Source organism: Balaenoptera musculus, chromosome 15 (assembly GCF_009873245.2).
Source record: "Balaenoptera musculus isolate JJ_BM4_2016_0621 chromosome 15, mBalMus1.pri.v3, whole genome shotgun sequence".
In the NCBI taxonomy this organism is placed as follows: Eukaryota; Metazoa; Chordata; class Mammalia; order Artiodactyla; family Balaenopteridae; genus Balaenoptera; species Balaenoptera musculus.
In genome coordinates, this window is record NC_045799.1 from 67,383,057 (window position 1) to 67,406,980 (window position 23,924).

At 43.6% G+C, this 23,924-nt stretch overlaps 1 protein-coding gene across 3 annotated transcripts in view; it reads right to left on the reverse strand.

The window, feature by feature from the left end:
• COG7 (component of oligomeric golgi complex 7) overlaps positions 1–23,924 on the reverse strand; it is a 78,348-nt gene that overhangs the window by 11,441 nt on the left and 42,983 nt on the right. For 2 of the 3 annotated variants that reach the window (XM_036826763.1, XM_036826762.1), the window contains exons 12-15: positions 20,684–20,870; positions 18,921–19,061; positions 12,983–13,066; positions 9,149–9,263 (exon numbers count right to left, since the gene is read on the reverse strand). In XM_036826763.1, the coding sequence (XP_036682658.1) occupies positions 9,149–9,263; positions 12,983–13,066; positions 18,921–19,061; positions 20,684–20,870 (527 nt within the window). Of the gene's footprint in view, positions 1–7,794; positions 8,260–9,148; positions 9,264–12,982; positions 13,067–18,920; positions 19,062–20,683; positions 20,871–23,924 lie in introns of those variants that run through there. The other variant, XM_036826764.1, reaches the window with a different exon arrangement.

The following is a 23,924-nucleotide window of genomic DNA, read 5'->3' on the forward strand; positions in this document are numbered from 1 at the left end:
TACTAATATAGTATATTTTATACATGTTACATATATATATATATATATATATAGAGAGAGAGAGAGAGAGCCACTGTTATATGTGAACCTCATAGTAAGCACAAATCAAAAACCTACAGTAAATACACAAAATATAATGAGAAAGGAATATAAACATAATACTAAAGAAATTCATCAAACCACAAGGGAAGAGAAGAAGGAACATAGAGGAATTACAAAACAGCCAGAAAATAATGAACAAAATGGCAATAAGTTCATACTTATTACTTTAAATGTAAATGAACTAAATTCTCCAATTAAAAGACACAGAGTGGCTGAATGGATAAAAAACAAGACTCATCTATGCTTCCTAAAAGAGACTCACTTCAGATCTAAGGACACACACAGACTGAAAGTGAAGGGATAGAAAAAGATTTTCCATGCAAATGGAAATGAAAAGAAAGCCAGTGTAGCTATACTTATATCAGACAAAACAGACTTTAAAACAAAGAATGTAATAAAAGACAAAGAATGTCATTACATAATGATTAAGGGGTCAGTCCATCAAGAGGATGTAACATTTGTAAACATTTATGCACCTAACATAGAAGCACCTAAATATATAAAGCGAATATTAACACATCTAAAGGGAGAAATTGACAGCAATACAATAATAGTAGGGGGCTTTAATATCCCACTTACATCATTGGATAGATCATCCAGACAGAAAATCAAGAAAATATCAGCCTCAAATAACCTGTTAGACTAGATGGCCACATGTATATATATGTGTGTGTGAGTGTGTGTGTGTGTGTGTGTGTGTGTGTGTGTGTATGTATATATATGAAACATTCCAGCCAAAAAGCAGCAGCAGCAGAATACACATTCTTCTCAAGTTTACATGGAACATTCTCCAGGACAGATCACATGTTAGGCCACAAAACAAGTCAATAAATTTAAGAAGACTGAAATTATATCAAGCATCTTTTCCAATCACAATGGTATGACACTAGAAATCAAGAAGAAAACTGGAAAAATCACAAATATGTGGAGATTAAACAACATGCTACTGAACAACCAATGGGTCAATGAAGAAATCATAAGGAAAATCAAAAATACCTTGAAACAAATGAAAATGGAAATACAACCACCCTAACCTACAGAATGCACCAAAAGCAGTTCTAAGCAGGAAGTTCAAAACAATACAGACCTACCTCAAGAAACAAGAAATTTTTCAAATAAATAATCTAACTTAACACCTAAAAGAGCTAGAAAAAAGAAGAATAAATGAAGCCCGAAGTTAGCAGAAGGAAGTAAATAATAAAGATGAGAATGGAAATAAATGAAATAGAGACTGAAAAACAATAGAAAAGATCAATAAAACTAAGAGCTGGTTCTTTGAAAGGATAAACAAAATTGACAAACCTTTAGCTAGACTCACCAAGAAAAAAAGAGAGAAGGCTCAAATAAATAGAAGCAGAAATGAAAAGAGGAGAATGATACCATAGAAATACAAAGGATCATAAAAGACTACTATGAACAATTATACACCAAAAAACTGGATAACATGAAAGAAACGGATAACTTCCTAGAAACATACAATCTTCTAAGATTGACCCATGAAGAAATAGAAAATCTGAATAGACCAATTACTAGAAAGGAGATTGAGTCAGTAATCAAAAACCTCCCAACAAACGTAAGTCCAGGACAACACAGCTTCACTGATGAATTCTACCAAACATTCAAAGAAGATATAATACATATCCATCTCAAACTCTTCCAAAAAACTGAAGAGGGGGGAACATTTCCAAACTTCATTTATAAGAATAGCATTACTCTGATACCAAAACCAGAAAAGACACCACAAAAAAATAAAACTACAGGCCAATATCCCTGATGAACACAGATGCAAAAATTCTCAACAAAATATTAGCAAACGAAATTCAGCGATACATTAAAAAGATCATACACCATGATCAAGCAGGATTTATCCCAGGGATACAATATTCACAAATCAATGTGATATACCACATTGACAAAATGAAGGATAAAAATCATAGGATCATCTCAATTGACATTTGACAAAATTCAACATCCATTTACGATAAAAACTCTCAACAAAGTAAGTATAGAGTGAGTACCTCAACATAATAAGGGCTGTATATGACAACCCCACAGCTAACATCATACTCACTGATGAAAAGCTGAAAGTTTCTCCTCTAAGATCAGGAACAAGACAAGGATGCCCACTCTTGCCACTTTTATTCAACTTAGTATTGGTAGTCCTAATCATGGTAATTAGGCGAGAAAAAGAAATAAAAGACATCCAAATAGGAAAGGAAGAAGTAAAACCATCACTATTTGCAGATGACACGATTCTACATATAGAAAACGTTAAAAGACTCCAGCAAAAAACTCTTAGAACTAATGAATGAATTCAGTAAAGTTGCAGGATATAAAATCAATATACAGAATATTGATTGGGTTTCTGTACACTAATAACAAACTATCAGAAAGGGAAATCAGCAAAGCAATCCCATTTACAATTGCATCAAAAAGAAAAATACCCAGGAGTAAATTTAACCAAGGAAGTGAACCACCTGTATACTGAAAACTGTAAGACACTGATGGAAGAAATTTAAAAAGACACAAATAAATGAACAGATATTCCATGGTCATGGACTGGAAGAATTAATATTGTTAAAATGCCCATACTACCCAAAGCAATCTACAGATTCAATGCAATCCCTATCAAAATTTCAATGGTATTTTTCACATAATTAGAACAAATAATTATAAAATTTGTATGGAACCACAAAAGACCCTAAATAACCAAAGCAATCTTGAGAAAGAAGAACAAAGCTGGAGATATCACACTCCCTGATTTCAAACTATATTACAAAGCTATAGTAATCAAAACGGTATGGTATTGGCATAAAAACACATAGATCAATATAACAGATTACAGAGCCCAGAAATAAACCCACACATATATGGTCAATTAACTTGTGACAAAGGAAGCAAAAATATACAAAGTGGACAGGACAGCCTCTTCAATAAACGGTGTTGGCAAAACTGGACAACCACATGCAAAAGAATGAAACTGGACCACTGTCTTACATCATATACAAAAATTAACTCAAAATGGATTAAAGACTTGAACGTAAAACCAAAAACCATAGAATACCTAGGCAGTAAGCTCCTTGACATTGTTCTTAGCAATATTTTTTGGGATCTGACTCCAGAGGCAATGGCAACAAAAGAAAAAATAAACAAATGAACTACATCAAACTAAAAAGCTCCTGGGGGCTTCCCTGGTGGTGCAGTGGTTAAGAATCCGCCTGCCAATGCAGGGGACATGGGTTTGAGCCCTGGTCCAGGAAGATCCCACATGCTGTGGAGCAACTAAGCCCATGTGCCACAACTACTGAGCCTGCGCTCTAGAGCCCATGAGCCATAACTACTGAAGCCCATGTGCCTAGAGCCCGTGCTCCACAACAGAGAAGCCACAGCAATGAGAAGCCTGCACACTGCAACGAAGAGTAGTCCCCAGTTGCCACAGCTACAGAAAGCCCACGCACAGCAACGAAGACCCAACACAGTCAAAAATAAATAAATAAAATAAATAAATAAATTTTAAAAATAAATAAATAAATTAAAAGCTCCTGTACAGCAAAGGAAACCATCAACAGAACAAAAAGCCAACCTACTGAATGGAAGAAGATACAGTAGTCCCCCCTTGTCTGTGGTTTTGCTTTTTGAGGTTTCAGTTACCTAAAGTCAACTACAGTCCAAAAATAGTAAATGGAAAATTCCAGAAAAAACCAATTCATATAGCAAGCTTTAAAATGCACTAAGTAGCATGATGAAATCTCACCCTGTCCCACCCTGCCCCACCCTGCCCCACCCTGTCCCGCCTGGGACATGAGTCATCCCTTTGTCCGGTGTATTGTTACTGTATATACCACCCACCCATTAGTATAGGAGAAAACACAGTATATACAGGGTTCAGTACTATCCATAGTTTCAGGCATCCATTGGCAGTCTTGGAACACATCCCCTGTGGATAAGGGGGCGCTACTGTATTTGCAAATCATATAATCAATAAGGGGCTAATATCCAAAATATATAAAGAACTCATACAACTCAATAACAAAAAACAACAATCTGATTAAAAAATGGGCAGAGGAGCTGAATGGACATTTTTCCAAAGAAGACATACAGATGGCCAACAGGCACACTAAAAGATGCTCAACATCAGTAATAATCAAGGAGATGTTAATCAAAACCACAATGAAATATCATCTCACACCTGTCAGAATGGCTACTATCAATAAGACAAAAAATAACAAGTTTTGGTTGTAGAAAGAAAGGAACCCTCATCATACACTGTTGGTGGGAATGTAAATTACTGCAGCCACCATGGAAAACAGTATGGAGGTCCCTCAAAAAATTAAAAATAGAACCACCATATGACCCAGATATTCCACTTCTGGGTATTTATCCAAAGAAAACAAAAACAAATTCAAAAAGACATACACACCCCTATGTTCATCACAGCATTATTTACAATAGCCAAGATATGGAAACAACCTAAATGTCCATCAATGGATGAATGGATAAATAAGATGTGGTATATATACACAACGGAATACTATTCAGCCATAAAAAAGAGAGAAATCTTGTCAATTTCAACAACACGGATGGACCCTGAGGGTATTATGCTAAGTGAAATAAGTCAGTCAGAGAAAGACCAATACTGTATGATTTCACTTATATATGGAATCTGAAAATCAAAACAAACGAACAAATGAAACAAAACAAAACTCATAGATACAGAGAACAGATTGGTGGTTATCACAGGGGAAGAGAATTAAGGGAGGAGGCAAAAAGGGTGAAGGGGGTCAACTGTATGGTGACAGATGGTAACTAGACTTCTTGTGGGGATCACTTTGTAGTGTATACATATATCAGATTATTATGTTGCATACCTGAAACTAATATATTAATATTATATCAATAAATATAGAGAGAGAAAAATTGAATTAAAAAAACTCACATAAACTCATTACCCTTCAATAACTATTACTAGCATTGTAGTTTACATATATTTTTAACATACAATAAAGAAATATATTCTAATTTTAAAATTTCAGACAGTACGTAAATATCATGAGTAAAAACGAACCATACTTCACATCTCTGCTGCCACTTCCCTGCCCAGAGGTGGCCACTGATACCAGTTTGGTACGTGTTCTGCCAGACCTATTTCCAATGCTTTTATGTGCATATGTATGTACAGAAATACACAGGGTGGGGCTTTTTCAAAACATAAATAATATTGTATGTATTATTTTGTATCTTGCTTTTTTGTCTTAACAATGTAAGATTCATATTTCTGAAGATCTTATCCCTAAGTTCAAATAGTTCTACCTCTTATAAAGAAAATCAAAGAGAAATTTTCTCCATTATGGATACATCACAATATACCTACCTACTCCCTGAGTAATAGACATTTGGGTTTTCTAATTTTTTGCTATTACAAACAATTCTGCAATGAACCACCTCATATGCACCTCCGTGGGCACATAAGCATGGATTTCTCTTGAATGGGCATCTAAAAGAAGAACTGCTGGATCAAAAAGGATGGGTTTACTTTAACTCTGGATAGAAACCACCCTCCAGACAACCTTTATCGATTTATTCTCCTAGGGTCTTATCTTTGGCTTTTTCCTTTGTTTAAATCATGAGATATACCATACACCTGGTAGAATGTATAAAACACATTACATGTTTTACAGAACAACTATAAAGCCAATGCCAATGCAATCACCTCTATGTTCAAGAAAAAGGCCACTGCCGGTACCCCAAAGCTCTCACATGCCCCTCCAAGCACACGCAGCAGGATCCCAGGTACCCCGCTCTGCAGCCTCTCCCCAGGTATGCAACCCCCAGCAAGCCTTCTAACTTTGGCTGTTCAGATTCTTTCTGTCTTATTTCTTTTGCTCAATCATGTGACTGTGAGAATCATCCATGTCATTATGTATAGCTGTAGCTTGTTCACTTTTAATACTGCATACTATTTCATCCCATGACTGTACCATAACGTAGGTGTCCACTTTACTGTTGGTGGACATTCAGGTTACTTCCAGTTTTGGGGCTATTACCACGTCACCACAAATATCCTTATAAATATATGTGGGGGGCACACACAGAAGAGGTTCTAGGATATATATCTGGGAGTAAAACTGATAGGCCAGAGGGTATGCACACTGTCACTTTTACTAGAAAATGCCAAACTGTTTCCAAAGTGGATATACCAATTGATAGTGGTGTGAACGTTCTCTAGTCTTTTTTTTTTTTTTTGGCTTGCCGTGCAGCTTGTGGCATCTTACTTCCCCAACCGACCAGGGATCAAACCCATGCTCTCGGCAGTGAAAGCTCAGAGTCCTAACCACTGGATTGTCAGGGAAGTCCCCTAGTCTCTTCTCCTTGTGCTTACATGCACAGCGGGTTTTTTTTAAATGGACTCATACTGCATATATTATTTTATAACCATTCTTCACACTCAATAAGCTGAGAATATATGTATGTCATTAAATATTTTTTATAATATCATTTTAATGGCTGTATATAACTATACGGATGTACAAAAACAGTTTAATCAAAATTTCTAGAGTTTCACATTTATTTTTCTTTTTAATGTTTTGCTTTTATAAACAATGCTGGGATGAACATGCATGGAGTTACACTCATGGTTATTTTATTAGCATAATTATCTAGCAGTAGAATTCCCGATCTAAAAGGTATGCACATCTCTAAGGTCTTTGATCTTATGTCAAATAGCCCTTCAGAAATTCAAACTGTACAATTTAAACTGTTTTCCTCCATCTTGCCAATATTAAGCATAAACACTTAAAATATATGCATGGGGCTTCCCTGGTGGCGCAGTGGTTAAGAATCCGCCTGCCAATGCAGGGGACACAGGTTCAAGCCCTGGTCTGGGAAGATCCCACATGCCACAGAGCAACTAAGCCCGTGTGCCACAACTATGGAGCCTGTGCTCTAGGGCCCGTGTGCCACAACTACTGAGCCTGTGTGCCACAGCTACTGAAGCCCGTGTGCCTAGAGCCCATGCTCCACAACAAGAGAAGCCACCGCAATGGGAAGCCCGCGCACCGCAAAGAAGAGTAGCTCCCGCTCGCCACAACTAGAGAAAGCCCGCGTGCAGCAACAAAGACCCAACACAGCCAAAATAAATAAATAAATTAATTAATTAATTAAATTTATTTTAAAAATAAATAAAAATAAAATAAAATAAAATATATGCATGTATATATAGTCAATTTGATAGTTTGTAAAATGATCCATCCTACTTTCATTTGCAGCTCTTTGAGGATTACTAAAGTTAAAACATTTCGTTATGTTTTAGCTTATCTGAATGCCTTCATGTTGTTTACTTATTTTTCCGTGCGTGTTCATCTTTTTCTTACTGACTTGTAAGAACTTTTATAAAATGAGGATATTAACCATCATCTATCATATATGTTGCTATTTTTTTCCAGTTTATCATTTATCTTTCAATTTCCTTTACAGTTTCTTTTTTTTTTTAATATTTATTTATTTATTTGGCTGCACCGGGTCTTAGTTGCGGCACGCGGGATCTTAGTTGCAGCATGCGGGATCTTTAGTTGTGGCATGTGGGATCTAGTTCCCTGACCAGGGATCAAACCCGGGCCCCCTGCATTGGGAGCGTGGAGTCTTAGCCACTGGACCACCAGGAAAGTCCCCTCCTTTACAGTTTCTATCTTTCATTTCAAAAAAGTCTTCCCTTCCCTATCATGAAGATTATTAATAGTCACTCATAGTTTAGCTTAGCAGGTTTCACATTTTAAATCTGAATTTTAAATAGAATTTTTTTTTCAAAAATTATGTAAGTACCATTAATATTTATAATCCTATGAAGCTTACGGAGATTTTATTTGTATTACTTTTGCAAACAGTTTATGGAAATTTGACAACTATGCCTATTCTCTGTGGGATAAAAATCTTGACATATTGATTCAATCAAATGTGCTGATTATACGGAACAATTCCTCTTTTCTTCTCGTTAATTTTCCTTTTTGATCTGTCAAAGCCTAAACGAGAGGTACAAGATTTTCTCAGTACTAATGTGGTTTTGTCATTATACGTCTGCCAGCTTCTTCTTTATATACTTCAGTGCTGTGTTACTGGCCACAAAAGGGTACCTGACTACTACAGGTTCACCGTGGAATCCACCTGTTATTGACATAAAGAATCATTTAGTCTCATTTATTATCTTTTGATTTGATTCAACTTCTTTAATAGTGATGCAGTCATCTTGTTTTCTTTTTATTTGAATTTACATGAGATGCCTTTTAGCCACCCTTTATTTTTAACCTTTCGATGTGATTTTATTTTCAGTGCGGTACCTTCTCTTGAGCTGCTGAATCCTTTATATACCAAGTGATTTTTTTTCTGTCTATTCAGTATTACAGAGGGAGGCCTATAATGCCCAATGTTAGGGATAAGATGATTTTGGATCAGAGAGTATGTGGTCCCTGTTCAAATCTGTCAGGCCCAGACAATGAGAAAAAGGAAAAGTGTTAACGTACTGTATTTTTTTACCTTGCCAGTTTAGAGACCCGTGAGCCTTGGGGAGTTGGAAGCTCACTACAGCCAGAGGCATTTGGACAGAAGTGTTAACCTCTACCCTGAAGAGTTTATTATTGTCTTGACAAGAAAAAATCTTCTTATGAGATGCCACTTTACTTGACAGGTGGCCCACACAGAGGGGGAGCAGAGAGAGAGAAAACACCTGGCGGGCCCCTTGCCCTGTGACCTCCCTTCTATCACCAATGAACGCCTACGACCCCAGGCCCACCTGCCACCACCTCCCAACTGACGGCACTGGGGGAGTTCCCCAGGGATGCCCTGCATACAGTGAGCCCTCCCTAATCCACTCTGTCCCGCAGAAGTCCCTCAGAGGGTGCAAAAAGAGAACCCCAATCTTTCTCAGCCACGACTGTACACTTTGACAACTATTTCAGTGCGAGTGTGGAGGACGGGTATGATGAGGGTAAGGTGTTACAAGGGGCATGCGATCACATCCAAGCCCGCCGCTCTCTTTCCTGCAGGTCTCTCTTACCTTGCTCAGGAGGAAACGGCAGCTTTCCAGCGTGCAAAGCCAGCTCTAGGGCTGAGTCCTCCTGAGTCACGAATGGCTCAAGGTTCAGGGGGAGGGACATGATATACTGCCCGATCTGAAACAAAAGAAAGCACCGTCAGCCCAACGTTGACACATGCGGCGGTAATTATTTCATGCAGTACATTTATGTGAAGGCAAATGGTGGACAGACAAAACTGCAAGACCCTGCAGCAGCTCCAGGTCTGATCTTTCCAGTGTGTGGTAACACTGGTGAGGCAACATCTGAAAAAAAGTCACCGGTGGTTTGCACATAGATCATAGATTCATCCTTCTCACTCATGGCCTCAGTATTTTTGGAATGCATTCAGTGCGAGCTCTACCTCAAATGAGTAATGGATACTGGAGTGCTTTGCACAATTTAAAGCACTTGTGTAAATATAAGTTATTATTACTGTTCATAGATGAAAAACCAGTAAGATGCTAATGTCAACAAGTGCATGGTCAAGCAAGAATTTCAATCCTGTCTTCTGGATTTGGAGCTGGGTCTCTTCCTTCTAAGTGATTTAACCAGGCGAAGGAAGGAATTTTGTTGGGGAAAAAAGCAGTTTATAATTATAAATTAATTTGGAGGGAAAACTGTATGTTTTCATAATACAAACTCTAGAAAATAAACCTTCTTGGTTGGTGAGGAATCGCAAAGGCAGGGTTACAAGACATTTGGGATGAGCCCATGAGTAATTCAGGATTTGTCATGTGTTTGTCAGATACACAGACTGTCATCATGGATACATTTTAGACACCTATTTCTATTACAACTCACAACTGTTTAGTATTTTAAGGTAAGTATATGTGTCATTTCAAAATGAGGCTGATTTTCAGGTTATGACAACGTAATATATATTTTCTTAAAAAGGTACTGGAGCCTGTTGTTGATTTTTTTGGCTCCATATTGATTTCACACATTCATTCCAACTTAGAGTTGATACTGATTCTGCAAGCTAAAAGTCCAAGGACTATTAGAGAAAGATCTTCTCGATCTGGCCTTACATACACCTATATGGTAGCAGGTGTCCAGAAGTTAAGACAGACTCCCAAAATCTACCAGCCCAGAGGACTACAGGATGATTACACCTTCATCTCCAAACACTTAATGTGGCCCATCGTGCTAACGAAAAATTGTGTTTGGTCTCCCTTTAAAGCGGTATGTACATAGATGGTAAAATGAAAAAAATCAGGGCTTCCCTGGTGGCGCAGTGGTTAAGAGTCTGCCTGCCAATGCAGGGGATGCGGGTTCGCGCCCTGGTCTGGGAAGATCCCATATGCCGCAGAGCAACTAGGCCCGTGAGCCACAACTACTGAGCCTGCGCGTCTGGAGCCTGTGCCCCGCAACAAGAGAGGCCGCGATGGTGAAAGCCCATGCACCGCGATGAAGAGTGGCCCCACTTGCCGCAACTAGAGAGGGCCCTCGCACAGAAACGAAGACCCAACACAGCCAAAAATAAATAAATAAATAAAATGCTGGCTTAACTCCTAGAGAGTTTCATTAAAAAAAAAAACAGCACCTTTTCCTTTCATTTACTTAGTAAGTGAAACACTCAAACTAGACAAGTGGTCACTTATGTCACTAATAACCACAACCACTGTACATTTCAGCTTGAAATGGCAACAAATTCATCATTTTTCCCCAAGGCTGGAGGAAGAGAAGGATGCTGACTTCTGGGGTTAGAATTTCTCTGTTGTAATTCCACTCAGCAAGTACTTCCTGAATACCTACTATGTGCAGAGACCACAGGCATATTCCTGTATTTGGTATCCCTTTCATCCGTAGCCATAACCTCTTGGCTAAATCCACAAACCCAGTTTTACTTGAAATAAAGAATCATCATCAATATGCCTTGCATCTATGTTGTTTTATTTCTTCAAAGGATTTTCTCCTATTTCATCCCCTTATAATGCTCACACAGTCCTGTGTGGGTGAGGCCATTCACCAGCAAGGCAAAGCGTCGGTTAGGTGCAAATTTTCAATAATCTGACATCTCAAACTTGAATTAATTGGCCTTAGACTGTGGGGATTGCTGTGGTTTCTAGAGAGATTCCACAATGCCAAGTTTTTCTTGGGAGTTCTATGTTTATTTCTTGGAAATCAATGTGGGAAGGGATGTTCACCATCACACCTGTAGATGTTTGTCTACTATTCTCCCATATTCAATAAATACTCCTTGATATCCTGGCTGGGTAAGCGCAGTGACTCAGGAAAAGTGAACAGCTCTGTGGTCAGAAGGACCTGGGTTTGAGTTTTGGCTCTACCACTGTGTGACATTGGGCAACTTCCTTAATCTGTTGGGGCCTTGGTTTCGCCATCTCGGAAATGAGGGTGATCTCATACTTACTTCAGAGGGCTGTGGCAAAGATGAAACTAATACTGCGTGAGACACACATAAAGCACCGGGCATCCTAACAGAGCGACTGCTGAATGAGTGGCTTCCCTGCCCCACTCCCATCCCCCAGAGCCTTGGTGCTTCTGACCACAAAACACGGCTGCCGCCAACCGGCTCACAAAGTTGTTGATTCGGTCTATACTGCACACTATCTCATGGCACCGATAAGAGCCTAGCACTGCCCCTGCACACAGTACATGCTCAGTAGATATTCATTTCCTGAGCTGAGGTCATCAGGAGATGACCTCATGAGGATGATGCCTACCTGGGGGCGTACGAGCGGCAGCCGGTGGGAAAGAGCCCTGGCCTGCAAACGCCCCCTCGCCTTCCTTACTCCTCTGTGTTTAAAATCAACTCTAGAGCCTCTCGAGTTCCTTCTACGCAACATCGTTTCTGGAATCAATTTCGATTGCAATACACATGTCTCAGTTCTAAAAATAAGATTATTCTCATTGGTTGTAAAGACCAACCAACATTTTTAGTTCCGTCCAGGGTATTGAATAATGCCCTGAAAAACAGAGGAAAACAACTGCCGTTTTGGACTTGCTCAGTGAACAGAGAGAGGAAAGCCATCCTCCTTGCTACCCACCAGTGGGATCACACACACTTCCTCTAACTGTACAATATTTACTTCTAAAATTCCTTTGCAGGGGCCTCCCTGGTGGTCCAGTGGGTAAGCTCCACGCTCCCAATGCAGGGGGCCCCGGGTTCGATCCCTGGTCAGGGAACTAGATTCTGCATGCATGCTGCAACTAAGAGTTTGCATGCCGCAACTAAGGAGCCTGCATGCCGCAACTAAGAGCCCACATGTCACAACTAAAGATCCCGCATGCTGTAACAAAGATCCCACATGCCGCAACTAAGGCCCAGCGCAGCCAAAATAAATAAATAAATATTTTAAAAAATAAAATAAAATTCCTTCGTATCTATTACAACAGTCATAACTTACACAGGGGTGGATTTTAAAGTGAGAGCTCAAAGCAGAAATCACCTATCTCAAAATCACCCCTGAAAACTGCAGAACTCCCCCATAGTGTGAGGAAGACACAGTTGGGGTCTATCGTTCCTGTACAGCACTTCCTATGCTCACTGACATTCAACAGCAATGGAGCTGGACTCACACCCTGATGCCCTCAGGCACTGGCCACACCTCACATTGAGAGGGATCGGGGAGGGGCGGGAATGTGTTAGGCTTTGAAATCAGCATGTGTTTCATCAGCTGATTTAAGGAAATCAACCGCATTTCCTTAAAGTCCTGGATATGGATGGGGACTATCCAAAAGCAAAGGACCAGACAGAACCGATGCAGCAAGGACCACTTTACCCAGAAGGGCCAGACAAGACAAGGTCTCAGATGCCGTGACCGGCGCAGAGAAAAGCGCACAGAGGCTCTTACGTTGCTGATGTACTCGAGAGGAGTGAGACTGAAGGTGGGCAGGTCATCGGTCAGGGTTTCTCCAATGCCGGCGGTGTTCCAGCTCTAAGGGAGGAAGGAGAGGAAACAGTCAATGTCACAGCACCCAGGCAGCACGCGAAAGCACCACGTGCTGGAAACTACATGAAGAACGCAGCATCACCACAGGCACTATCTCTGCTCAGAGCTGGCCTTGGGAATCATCACCACGCGGCAGACCAGGGATTTCTCTTCTTTAAGGCATCACCTTGAAGCCCGCCACAGGGAAAGTAATCCTCTCTCTTGCTGCATGCTTTCAGATCCATAAAGCAGGAAATCCCACCTTCTCCACTCAACTATTCGATGGGAACCGATCCCTTCTGTGTTTACCCGCTCAGAACGTGAAAGGAAGAGTTGGATATTCTTGTTCTGAATTTCTCTACAGGGTGAGGGCAACCGGTTAACAGCTGCTGGCACAGGTAGCCTCACTAACTCCCAGGTCATCAGCCAGCCCTCTGAAGAGACCAGGACCCCCTAAAATCCTCCACAGAGACCATATGTGAATTGGAAGCCCTGTCTGGTTGCCGGAATATCCAAACCACATTCACCAACACTGCTTTACTAAGTTAAAGGTGCTGCTTTTATTCCACCTGCTTTCTGGATCTATGTCTCATCTGATTCAGAACTCAAAGGGAAAGGGAAGAGAAGGAGCCTCCAAACCCCACCAACAGCCCCTTTGTCCTTTTCAGGACCCCCTGTCTGGAGACCTGCAGCACCAACACGTCTTCTTTCATCATTCAATGGGACTATGACGTCACTGTGGGAGCCTTCCCGGCCTCCCCTACAGAGTTAGGCCAATTACCAGCACACATGTGGTTAATTATCAGCATGGCACAGCTTTCCACAGAAATCTAGTTGCTGAATTCTTACCTGAGTCACCCTAAGGCCAGCCTGGAAAACAAGGCCCTTTCTGGCTGGACTCCTGGAGTGACTCCTGAGGTCACGTGGTAGCTGCTCTCTGCAGCCACCTGTTGCCCGATCTGGTTGCTTGATCCTTTAAGGAGCTTTCCGGGAATGTCATGACCGTGTCCACCCCTGGGATCCCGGCCCAGGCCAAGCCTCAGCCGTCCTCCCCACACTCTCTAGCACCAACTCGACTCTAATTTTCCTGCTCTAGACAAAGCCTTTTCTTCCCCACCCCTGCCCCTATAGTTTTCTAAACTCCTTGCTGTTTTTGTTTTATAAATGTATTTATTTATTTGTTTTTATTTTTGGCTGTGTTGGGTCTTTGTTGCTGTGTGCAGGCTCCTCATTGCAGTGGCTTCTCTTGTTGCAGAGCACGGGCTCTAGGTGCATGCACTTCAGTAGTTGTGGCACGCGGGCTCAGTAGTTGTGGCTCGTGGGCTCTAGAGCACAGCCTCAGTAGTTGTGGTGCACAGGCTCAGTGGCATGTGGGATCTTCCCGGACCAGGGATCGAACCCGACTCCCCTGCATCAGCAGGAGGCTTCTTAACCACTGCACCACCAGGGAAGCCCTCCTTGCTGTTTTCTGAGAATCCTCTTTTGTTTCACAATTTCCTACTTTTTTTTCAGTTAACTCCCACCCCACGGGGAAGGAACACGCCGATCATGCACGTGCACCGAGTGCCCATGCTGCATAGCACCCTGTGCCAGGCTTTGTAGGGAGGAGACAAAGAATTGGCAATCTTGGTTCTTGCTCTCCTTGGGGAACCAAGACCCCTGACACATGCCCACCCTATACCCCCTACACCTACACACACACGCACACACACACACACACGCACAGGCTTCCACTTCAAGAGTTCTCAGTGGCAGAAGTTCTCAGTCAGGTTTTATACAACAAGAGTTCAGAGGAGCAAGAGCCTAGGGTGGCTAGAGAAGAGGCCGGCCACAGGATGCATGAGGTGCAGAGAGGGAAGGCTAGAAAGAGAATGCACAGCTGTGAACACCAGGCTAAGAAAAGGGAAAATGACGGGGCTTCCCTGGTGGTGCAGTGGTTAAAAATCCGCCTGCCAATGCAGGGGACACAGGTTCGAGCCCTGGTCCAGGAAGATCCCACATGCCGCAGAGCAACTAAGCCCTCGTGCCACAACTCCTGAAGCCCGGGCACCAAGAGCCTGTGCTCTGCATCAAGAGAAGCCGCCGCAATGAGAAGCCCACGCACCGCAACGAAGAGTAGCCCCCGCTCACCGCAACTAGAGAAAGCCCGCGCACAGCAACAAAGACCTGACACAACCAAAAATAAATAAATAAATTAAATTAATTTAAAAAAAAAAAAGAAAAGGGAAAATGAAAGAGAGAGAGAGAAGAGGGAGGGAAGGAGAGAGGGAGGGAGGGAGAGAAAGAGAGAGAGATGGAAAGGTAACCTGTAGAGTTCAAAAGAGACGTAAAAGACACATCACACATCCACCAATCCCAACGTGCAGAACTAATCTGGATCCTGATTCAAACAGTTAAATCATGACACTTATAAGACAACTGGAAATTTGAACACTGATGATATTAAGGAATTATTTTTAATTGTATTTTTAAGGGTGATTATGGTATTGTGATTATTTTTAGAGTTCTTATTTTAGATAAGGGGTATATATGAAACAGAACGGCCAGGAGTTGATCATTGACGAAACAGGGTGAGGAGGACACAGAGTTTATTACACTCTTCCCTCTACTCGTGCATATGTATGAAAATTTCCAGAGTAAAAAGTTTTTAAAAATAGATTATCACACTGACTGTGGGGAGCCAAGTAAGGGATCTGAATGCGGAGAGACAAAATCAGAGTGATGCTTTAGGAAGATTAATGCAGCAACTCTGAGAAGGATTGTGGGCGGAGAGGAAGATGAAAGGCAACAAAGGCAAACAATTCAGAGATGACGAGATCCCAAACCAGGGCAGTGGCCATGGAAACAGACAGAGACAGATTTAAAAAGAAGGAACAATACAACCTGGTGGTGAAGTCCTGGCACAGAGGGGCACAGGGAGGGAGCAGAGGTGGTGAGGGTCAGTGAGGCAGAGAAGGGGAGGCCAGGAGCAAGGGCTGAGTTGTGGGGAAAGAGCACATCACCGGAGTGCATCTAAAGGACCAGCACCGTGGGCTGCAGGCCCTGGGAAGGCTTCACAGAGGAGGCGGGAGGAGCGAAGTCAGAGGGTGATCGGGCGGAGGGCAGAGGGAAAGAAGAGCCAGAGTGGAAAAGTACTTTGGAATAAGGGTGAGACAGAGTGGACTGATGAGGGAGGGCCTGAAAAAGCAGGCAGAGAGGGTGGACCTGAAGAGGGTCAATAGGGAAATGAGGCAGATTATTTTTGAATTTAAAATTTCCTTCTAAGGGCCTTTTCTAACCATCTGTCACCAGGTAACGCAGGTAAACTTCAACAATCTATTTTGAAAGGGAATATAGTGTTGGTTTATATTCTTGTAATGTACAAGAGAGATACAATTTACCAGCAAACATTAAAAACAAACATTTAATGACCAGGGTTTAATTTTCAAATCCTTAAGGCCCAAGTGTTTGCCTTTGTATTGTGTGCTTTCAGGCTGGCACTCTGGGAGAACTCCTCCTAATCGCCAAAGCTGCCTGTGTCCATTCCCAGCGCCCGAGCCATTGTGGTGAGGCCTGAATGAGAAGGCGAGATCAGGCAACCAAGGACCGGGGCAGAACAATGAGCGTGGAATGCAGAAGTAGAGGGCAAAGGACAGGTGGGAAGCACCGAGCTGGGCTCAGTGGAGAAGAAGACTAAACAACTGGCAGAATTAAGGTTTCAGAACAGAAGGTCAAGACGTTAACCTTTGACAAAATAAAAATAATAAAAACAACCAAACCGGGGAGGTTGGGGAAGGAAGATGCGAGATGTAAGGAATGCTAATCCCATCGGCTTTCAGGGCAGGCGAATCAATGTCAATATCTATCTAAAATAGAAACATGATTAACAAAAACCAATGACTCCCATCTATCTGCAGTTTTCATAATCTTTCTTTCTTAATCTTGAAGAGATCTTCTGGGGACTGATATCTTTCATGGTGAAGAAACTATTATCTCAAGTTCAACCACTCCTTTGGTTTTGTTTATCTTCTTTTTCTCGTTAAATTCAAATAAAATTTATATTGTACACATTTTTTTTTTTTTTTTGAAAAACAGCATGTGTAGCACAATTCCATTTCTTCCTATGGATCATTTCCCTACCAATGCCCGTCTAGCCTTCAACATGTGAGTGGGCAGGAAAAGATGTCTGGCTTGATGATTTCTGGACGTTGGGACTTTGAAGGGGTTTACTGCTTTTTTTCTTTGTACTTTCCTATATTGCTTGAATTTCTGAAAATGGATATATGTAATTTCTATTTTTAAAAACTGTCATCACTCTTGAGAATCAGAAAAAAAGAAAACCACCACGTATTAAGCATCTACTCTGTGACAGGGGCTGTGCTAAATTCTATCATATACACAATCTCACTTAATCCTCACATACCCATATGGTGAGGATTACTGTATCCCCATTTTAAAGATAAGGAGATGAGGCTCACAGAGGAGGTAACAGCCTCAGCCGTGTGACCCAACGAGACCACGCATGGGCGGTGCCCGGAACAGCTCCATCGACAACACTTCCACTAGGATGTGACAGCAGGGGCCCCACACCACCAGCCCCACACACAGCCCTGCCCCAGCCAGGCCAGAAGTGCAAAATCTGGTTGGAGTAGATCTCACGGCATTTCGCACAGACCTAACCAGATCATACGGTGAATAAAGCGAGTGGCCCTTGGCTCCCGGCCTAGTATGCTTTCCAGAGGGCAGCAAAAAGCAAACGACTTCCTTAAAGGATCTCTTGGTTAGTAAAAGCCCATAACTGGATCTTTCCCAAAAGACCATCTTTACTCTTTTGTTTTATTTTGGCCACGTTGGGTCTTCACTGCTGTGCGCGGGCTTTCTCTAGTTGCGGCGAGCGGGGGCTACTCTTCGTTGCGGTGCGCGGGCTTCTCATTGCGGTGGCTTCTCTTGTTGCGGAGCATGGGCTCTAGGCACACGGGCTTCAGTAGTTGCAGCATGCGGGCTCAGTAGTTGCGGCACGTGGGCCCTAGAGTGCGTGGGCTTCAGTAGTTGCGGCACGCAGGCTTAGCTGCTCTGCGGCATGTAGGATCTTCCCAGACCAGGGATCGAACCCATGTCCCCTGCATTGGCAGAAGGATTCTTAACCACTGCACCACCAGGGAAGTCCCAAGACTATCTTTAAAATAAGCCAAATCCAGATAGACTTGAGGAGTCAGTGAGAAAAATTAATCAGGGGACTGTCTCAGAAATCTGAAAGGAAAGTCGTGAGATCTGGACCCAGGGAAAGTCAGAGCCAGTAGAGAAAACAGGACTGATAGGCAATTCCTTGAAAAGGAATAAGGACAACCAGAAAAGAGAAGTGTGTGCAAGGCAAGGAAAGTGAGATGTTCTAAGAATTGCCAAATAGCAAGAGTATCAAGGATAGAAAAGAGCAGAACCCTTCAAACTCTCCTCAAAAACACCAGATCAAATCGAGTAAGGTGCTCTCCTGAACAAAGTTCCAGAACCAAGTCTCCACAAATGTTTGGCACGAAAACAATTCAACCTCATCAGACAATTAGCTCCTCTGACCGGCCCCAACTTTTCCAGTGGCACATAATCTCCCTTACTTCTCCCTGAGAGGGCACAGCTAAGCTGCTGTGAAAGTTAGTCAAGCAATAGTAATAATCCCAAGAAACAGTCTGAAAACACAGCATCACAGTAACTACAATTAAGATAGGACAGTCTCGCTAAGCAATGAGTTGCAAGGGAACAGTGACTCTACAGGTGGACTTCTAGCCTAGGAGAGTCAGAGGGGGCACCGCCCAAAGCTCGGGGAAGGGGATATTAGGCCTAGGCTGGGGGGTGAAGGGGCACGTTTTCCAGTTGGTGGGAAACTTACATCCATCTTGGAAATGAGGAGCAGCTGTTGCTTGATGCGCAGGAAGACGGAATCGAAAGCCAGCTGGTGGGCCTGCTGGTTAAGCCGAGTCAGAGCCGCTCGAGACGCCGACAGCAGGTTGTGGTTACTTGACCCTTTTTCCTAAGACAAGAAAATGCAGAAGGCAGGGTGTTAGGCCCTGAATCCAACCAAGGTATTAGCTGAGCGTTTTGAAAAGCCACTGAAAGGAAAATAGTAAGAGGGTTCTCTACTACAGTGGTTTCAAACCTGGCTGTGCCCCAGAACCCCCTGGAGAGCACACTGAGTTACAGATACCCAGGGTCTACCATAGAACTACTGAATCTGGATCCACTGGGGTTCTGGAGCCCAGGAAACTATTGATATATTTTTCATTCACTTTCCCAGGTGACTCTGATGCATTTAAGCTAATATAAGCTCATGGATTGGTAGTTTAGGAAAAATTAACCTGTGACTGTCCCTCAGGGATAGAGGAAGAAGGAAAAAATGATCAGAAGTGTCATGTAGAAACAAGAGTGATAGACAGAGCCCTGATTCCCAGTGAGGTCAGGTCAGTTATACTCGGCTGTTACACCAGAGTATGCACCACCTGTGTGAGTCCCGAGGTATTCCAAACAGCCTGAGAAAATACAGAGGTGGAAAATGTAACCTTAGTTTTGCTATTATAAATGAACTGATTACAACAAACAGACATAAATCAGATCAGCAATAAAGATAAACAGAGTTGCTTTAACGTAATCACAGAAGCACGGATGAATGAACTTGCAGAATGGCTTCAAGAAGTGTTTGTCAAGCTCAAATGCAGCCAGTTGCTGGGTCAAGGTACAGAGGGATGGGGGAGACCCTGTGAGGGCAACGCTGAGGCCTCAGACACATCCTGAGGCACACTGTGCGGTCACCTCCAGAGCTCGTGGCCCATCAGGATAATTTCAGATAGAATTTGCTGCTATGGGAACAGCCGTACCTCCTTGGCTTATCACCAAGAGAGTGAGGTTCAAATCAGACTGGGGGCGGGGGGGTGGCTCTGGAAAGGAGGCCGCGGCCCTCTAAGAACCCTGAGGCCATTCCCAGGGAGCGTGTGGCTCATTCCATTTGTCGGGAGGTCCCCCTGTCCCTGGGCCCCAAGAGGCCCAAAGCTCAAAGTCAAGGGCCATTTTATGGTAGACAAACGAAGAGTTTAAGCCAAAGGAACAGCCAGGAGGGAACACTGATTCCCACGCTGTCGAGTTGCCGCATGGAAGAACCTGCACTCGAGGGGTGCTCCTGGCTCCTCCCCACTCTTGCTCCTCCCCTGGCTCCTGGGTTGGGGTCCACCTTCCCAGGTTCTGCTCACCCCCAGGCAGTACAGGAATTCCGGTCCCCTTTCTGCCACTCAGTACGGGGGGCTGTGCCCGCGTGGGGGCCCGGGGCCGTCCAGCTCCGCCCATCCTGCTGACAGGTCTAACTCCGGAGAGGAGAACAACGAGCTCCTGCGGCTGCAGATCGAGAGCCACACTCTCCAGCCTACCTTTCGTCAGTAATAAAGCTCCATTTATCCAACACCTCCTACAGCTGTGTTTCAATTGGTTCGACCCCAGTTTAGTTGATTAGCTTCTTAAAACCCCAACATAAACGAGACAGAGACGTGGGAGGGCATGCCACAGCCCAGGGCCCACACACAGGGGCAGAAAGCCTGGGTTAGGGAAAGCGTGAGTGACAAGGGAAAAGTTTTCATTTGCAAGAATGCCATCAGTCAGGTCTCATACCTTGAGGGTATAGAGTATTTCCATTAAACTGCCATATTCGGCAGGGCTGTCTTTCTGAAGGTAATTATATTCTTGCCATGGGTTCCTGGCAGAGCTCTTCTTGTCTGTCAAGATGCTATCCTGAAAACCGGTCAGGCTCCGAGGGCTGTAGGACTCAGAGAGATACTTCCCAGCTGTGGACAAAATCCTGTAATGAAAGTGATGACCATTATGCCCTGAGCTATTAGTATGGAATTTTCTTCTTGGAGCATTCAGACTGCTCCTTACTAAATCCCAGGATATCCTCATGAGGCAGATTGATGTAGGGTCCATTTTATAAGGAAATGGAGACGCCCTTGATCCTTTAGGAGGGAGCTGGACCTCAGGTGCACGGTAAACACCCGGTGTTTTTATTTCCTATTTAACACTGACTCTAACAGAATATGCCATCTTCCTAATATAATGCACAGTCTACAGGGCAGCTGTCAACTCACTACAATCTGGAATACTGTGCACTTTCTATATATGAGCTATATTAGCATCACTCTTTGGAATAGTCAAAACCAGGGGAGCCACCAGCACCGCAGTCAGAGGCACGAGACACGGCAGTGTCCCTGGAGAAGAGTGACAGCAGCTCGCTGCACGCCTCTACCCACAGGACTCACACTCTCGCACACGCTGGGCTCGTGTGGTGTTTGTGTTCATCGGCACCGTAAAGTTTACTTCTGAGGTTTAGAGAGATCTACTGAGAGAGGCCGGTGCTTTCCTGAGAAAGAACAATGCCTGGAGGGGGTTCTATGGGATGATCAACCTCTGGCGCTGCTTGGGGAGTAGGATCTCTGTCTCCAACGAGGATGACCTCCCTTGACGGATGCTGAAAATCCTCACTCTGTTTCCTCCTTAGCCCAACCTCACCATTCAGCCTATACGTTTAAATGTGTACAGAATTATACAAACCTATGTAGCCAGAAGACTAGACACTGTAGTACATCCCAACTGTGCCTATTTCCCCAACGCCTCCTTTACCATAATTTCTTATAAAAAAGATCACTTTGGACATGGCAGCCAGTAGGCACTCACCTCTTCAAAAACAAATCCCATGAGCTTGTCAAGAAATGCCTGTACTTGCAAACAAATCCTGGGGACAGGACTTTCCTCAGGAACCACTACTGACACAAGTAGCCACCTGCCTCTGCCACTAAGGTCAAGTTACAGTTTTCCCTGTTGGATACGCCTACTGGTAATTTTGGTTGCGTCTTTTCTCTGTGAAACTGTGGCCTGTCCCTGCCGCGGCCTTACTTCCAAGTCTTCACTATTTCTTGTCTGGATCATAGTTGCCTTCCCTTCCACGCTCCATTTAATCTGTCCTCCTAAGGGTTACTGGAATGATCTTTCCAAAAGGCAAATCTGATTTTGTCTTTTTCCCAAAGATCCTTCAGTGCTCCCCAAGATAAAACTAAAAATGCCTAGGCATGGCCCCCAGCGCCCTCCATCGCTGGAGCCCCCGTATCCTTACAAACATTCCCGCTACCATGCCAACCGCCCCCAGCCCACACACCATGCTTCACACCCTTGTGTGTCTTGCTCGCACGCTCCTGTGATCTGAAATGCTCTCCCCTCCTTGGTGCACCTGGAAAAATCCTACTCCTTCTTCAAGGACCTGTCCCAGGGGCATCTCCTCTGCCCAGCCTTTCCCCCCAGGCACTCTGTCTTCTGGCTTCACCAGCCTTCACCTCTCTTACACACTAGATGGTGAGGCTAAACCACAGACTGGTCTTCATCTCTGAATTCCCAGCACTTAGCACAGTGCCGGGCACATAGCAGGTGCTCCGTAATTATTCTTTGACTGACAGGTGACCCTGGGTTTGGTGAGCAGGAAGTTGAGAGCTGAGCTTTCGTCTCTGCCCTCCGGGAAGTCAGCTCTCCTTCTTGGGGTTACTGCAATACGTGTCTCAGTCTCAGGCTGCCACGGGCAAGTGGCATCAGTCTGCCATCCAAGCTGAAGAAAAACAGTTATGTTGGGAATGTTCTGAGTACTAAAGATTACAGTTTAAGGGACTTCCCTGGTGAAGCAGTGGTTAGGAGTCCTCCTGCCAATGCAGGGGACACGGGTTTGAGCCCTGGTCCGGGAAGATCCTACATGCCGCGGAGCAACTAGGCCCATGAGCCACAACTACTGAGCCTGCGCTCTAGAGCCCGCGAGCCGCAACTGCTGAGCCCATGTGCCACAACTACTGAAGCCCGCGTGCCTAGAGCCCATGCTCTGCAACAAGAGAAGCCACCTCAGTGAGAAGCCCACGCACCGCAACGAAGAGTAGCCCCCGCTCGCCGCAACTAGAGAAAGCCCGCGCACAGCAACGAAGACCCAGTGCAGCCAAAAATAAATTAATTAATTTTTTAAAAATTTATAGCTTAAAATGTCACAATAGTGTGCTCTACAATAAAAACCAAATCTAATATTTTTAAATGTTGGAATAAATATAGCTCCAACCCTAAGGAACTAATGGCATTTTTCCCTAGCTTCCTCTTCATCCAGTCACCATTAGATGACCTCATCATTAGAATCTGATTTCCCGCTATATGTATTTCCTATTATTGAGAACTAAACCATACCAAAATGAACACTTGATTTCCTCATTCATTAAGAAACATTTTCGCAGGACTTCCCTGGTGGCGCAGTGGTTAAGAATCCATCTGCCAATGCAGGGGACACGGTTCGATCCCTGGTCCAGGAAGATCACACATGCCACGGAGCAACTAAGCCCGTGCGCCACAACTACTGAGTCTGCGCTCTAGAGCCCGCGAGCCACAACTACTGAGCCCGCATGCTGCAACTACTGAAGCTCGTGCGCCTAGAGCCCGTGCTCCACAACGAGAGAAGCCACCGCAATGAGAAGCCCGCGCACCACAAGGAAGAGTAGCCCCCTGTCGCCGCAACTAGAGAAAGCCCGTGCGAAGCAACGAAGACCCAACACAGCCAAAAATAAAGAAAAAATTTAAAAAAAAAAAAAAGAGAAACGTTTTCTCATCATTGCAATGGGCTCTAAGCCAGGTCTTGGCGATATCAGATGATTAAACATAGAGCTTGCCCTCAGAAGCTCAGAGATTAACAGGAGAGTCCGTTAGGTGCCAGTGCTGTGCTACCTGCTGAGCCAGGAGAAGGCAGTGAGTATGAGCAGAGGAGGGAGGGACTAACATCCCAATTCCATCTCCTTCCTCAACTCATCTCCTTTTCTGGAAAAGTTGCTGCCCACTCCTCAGC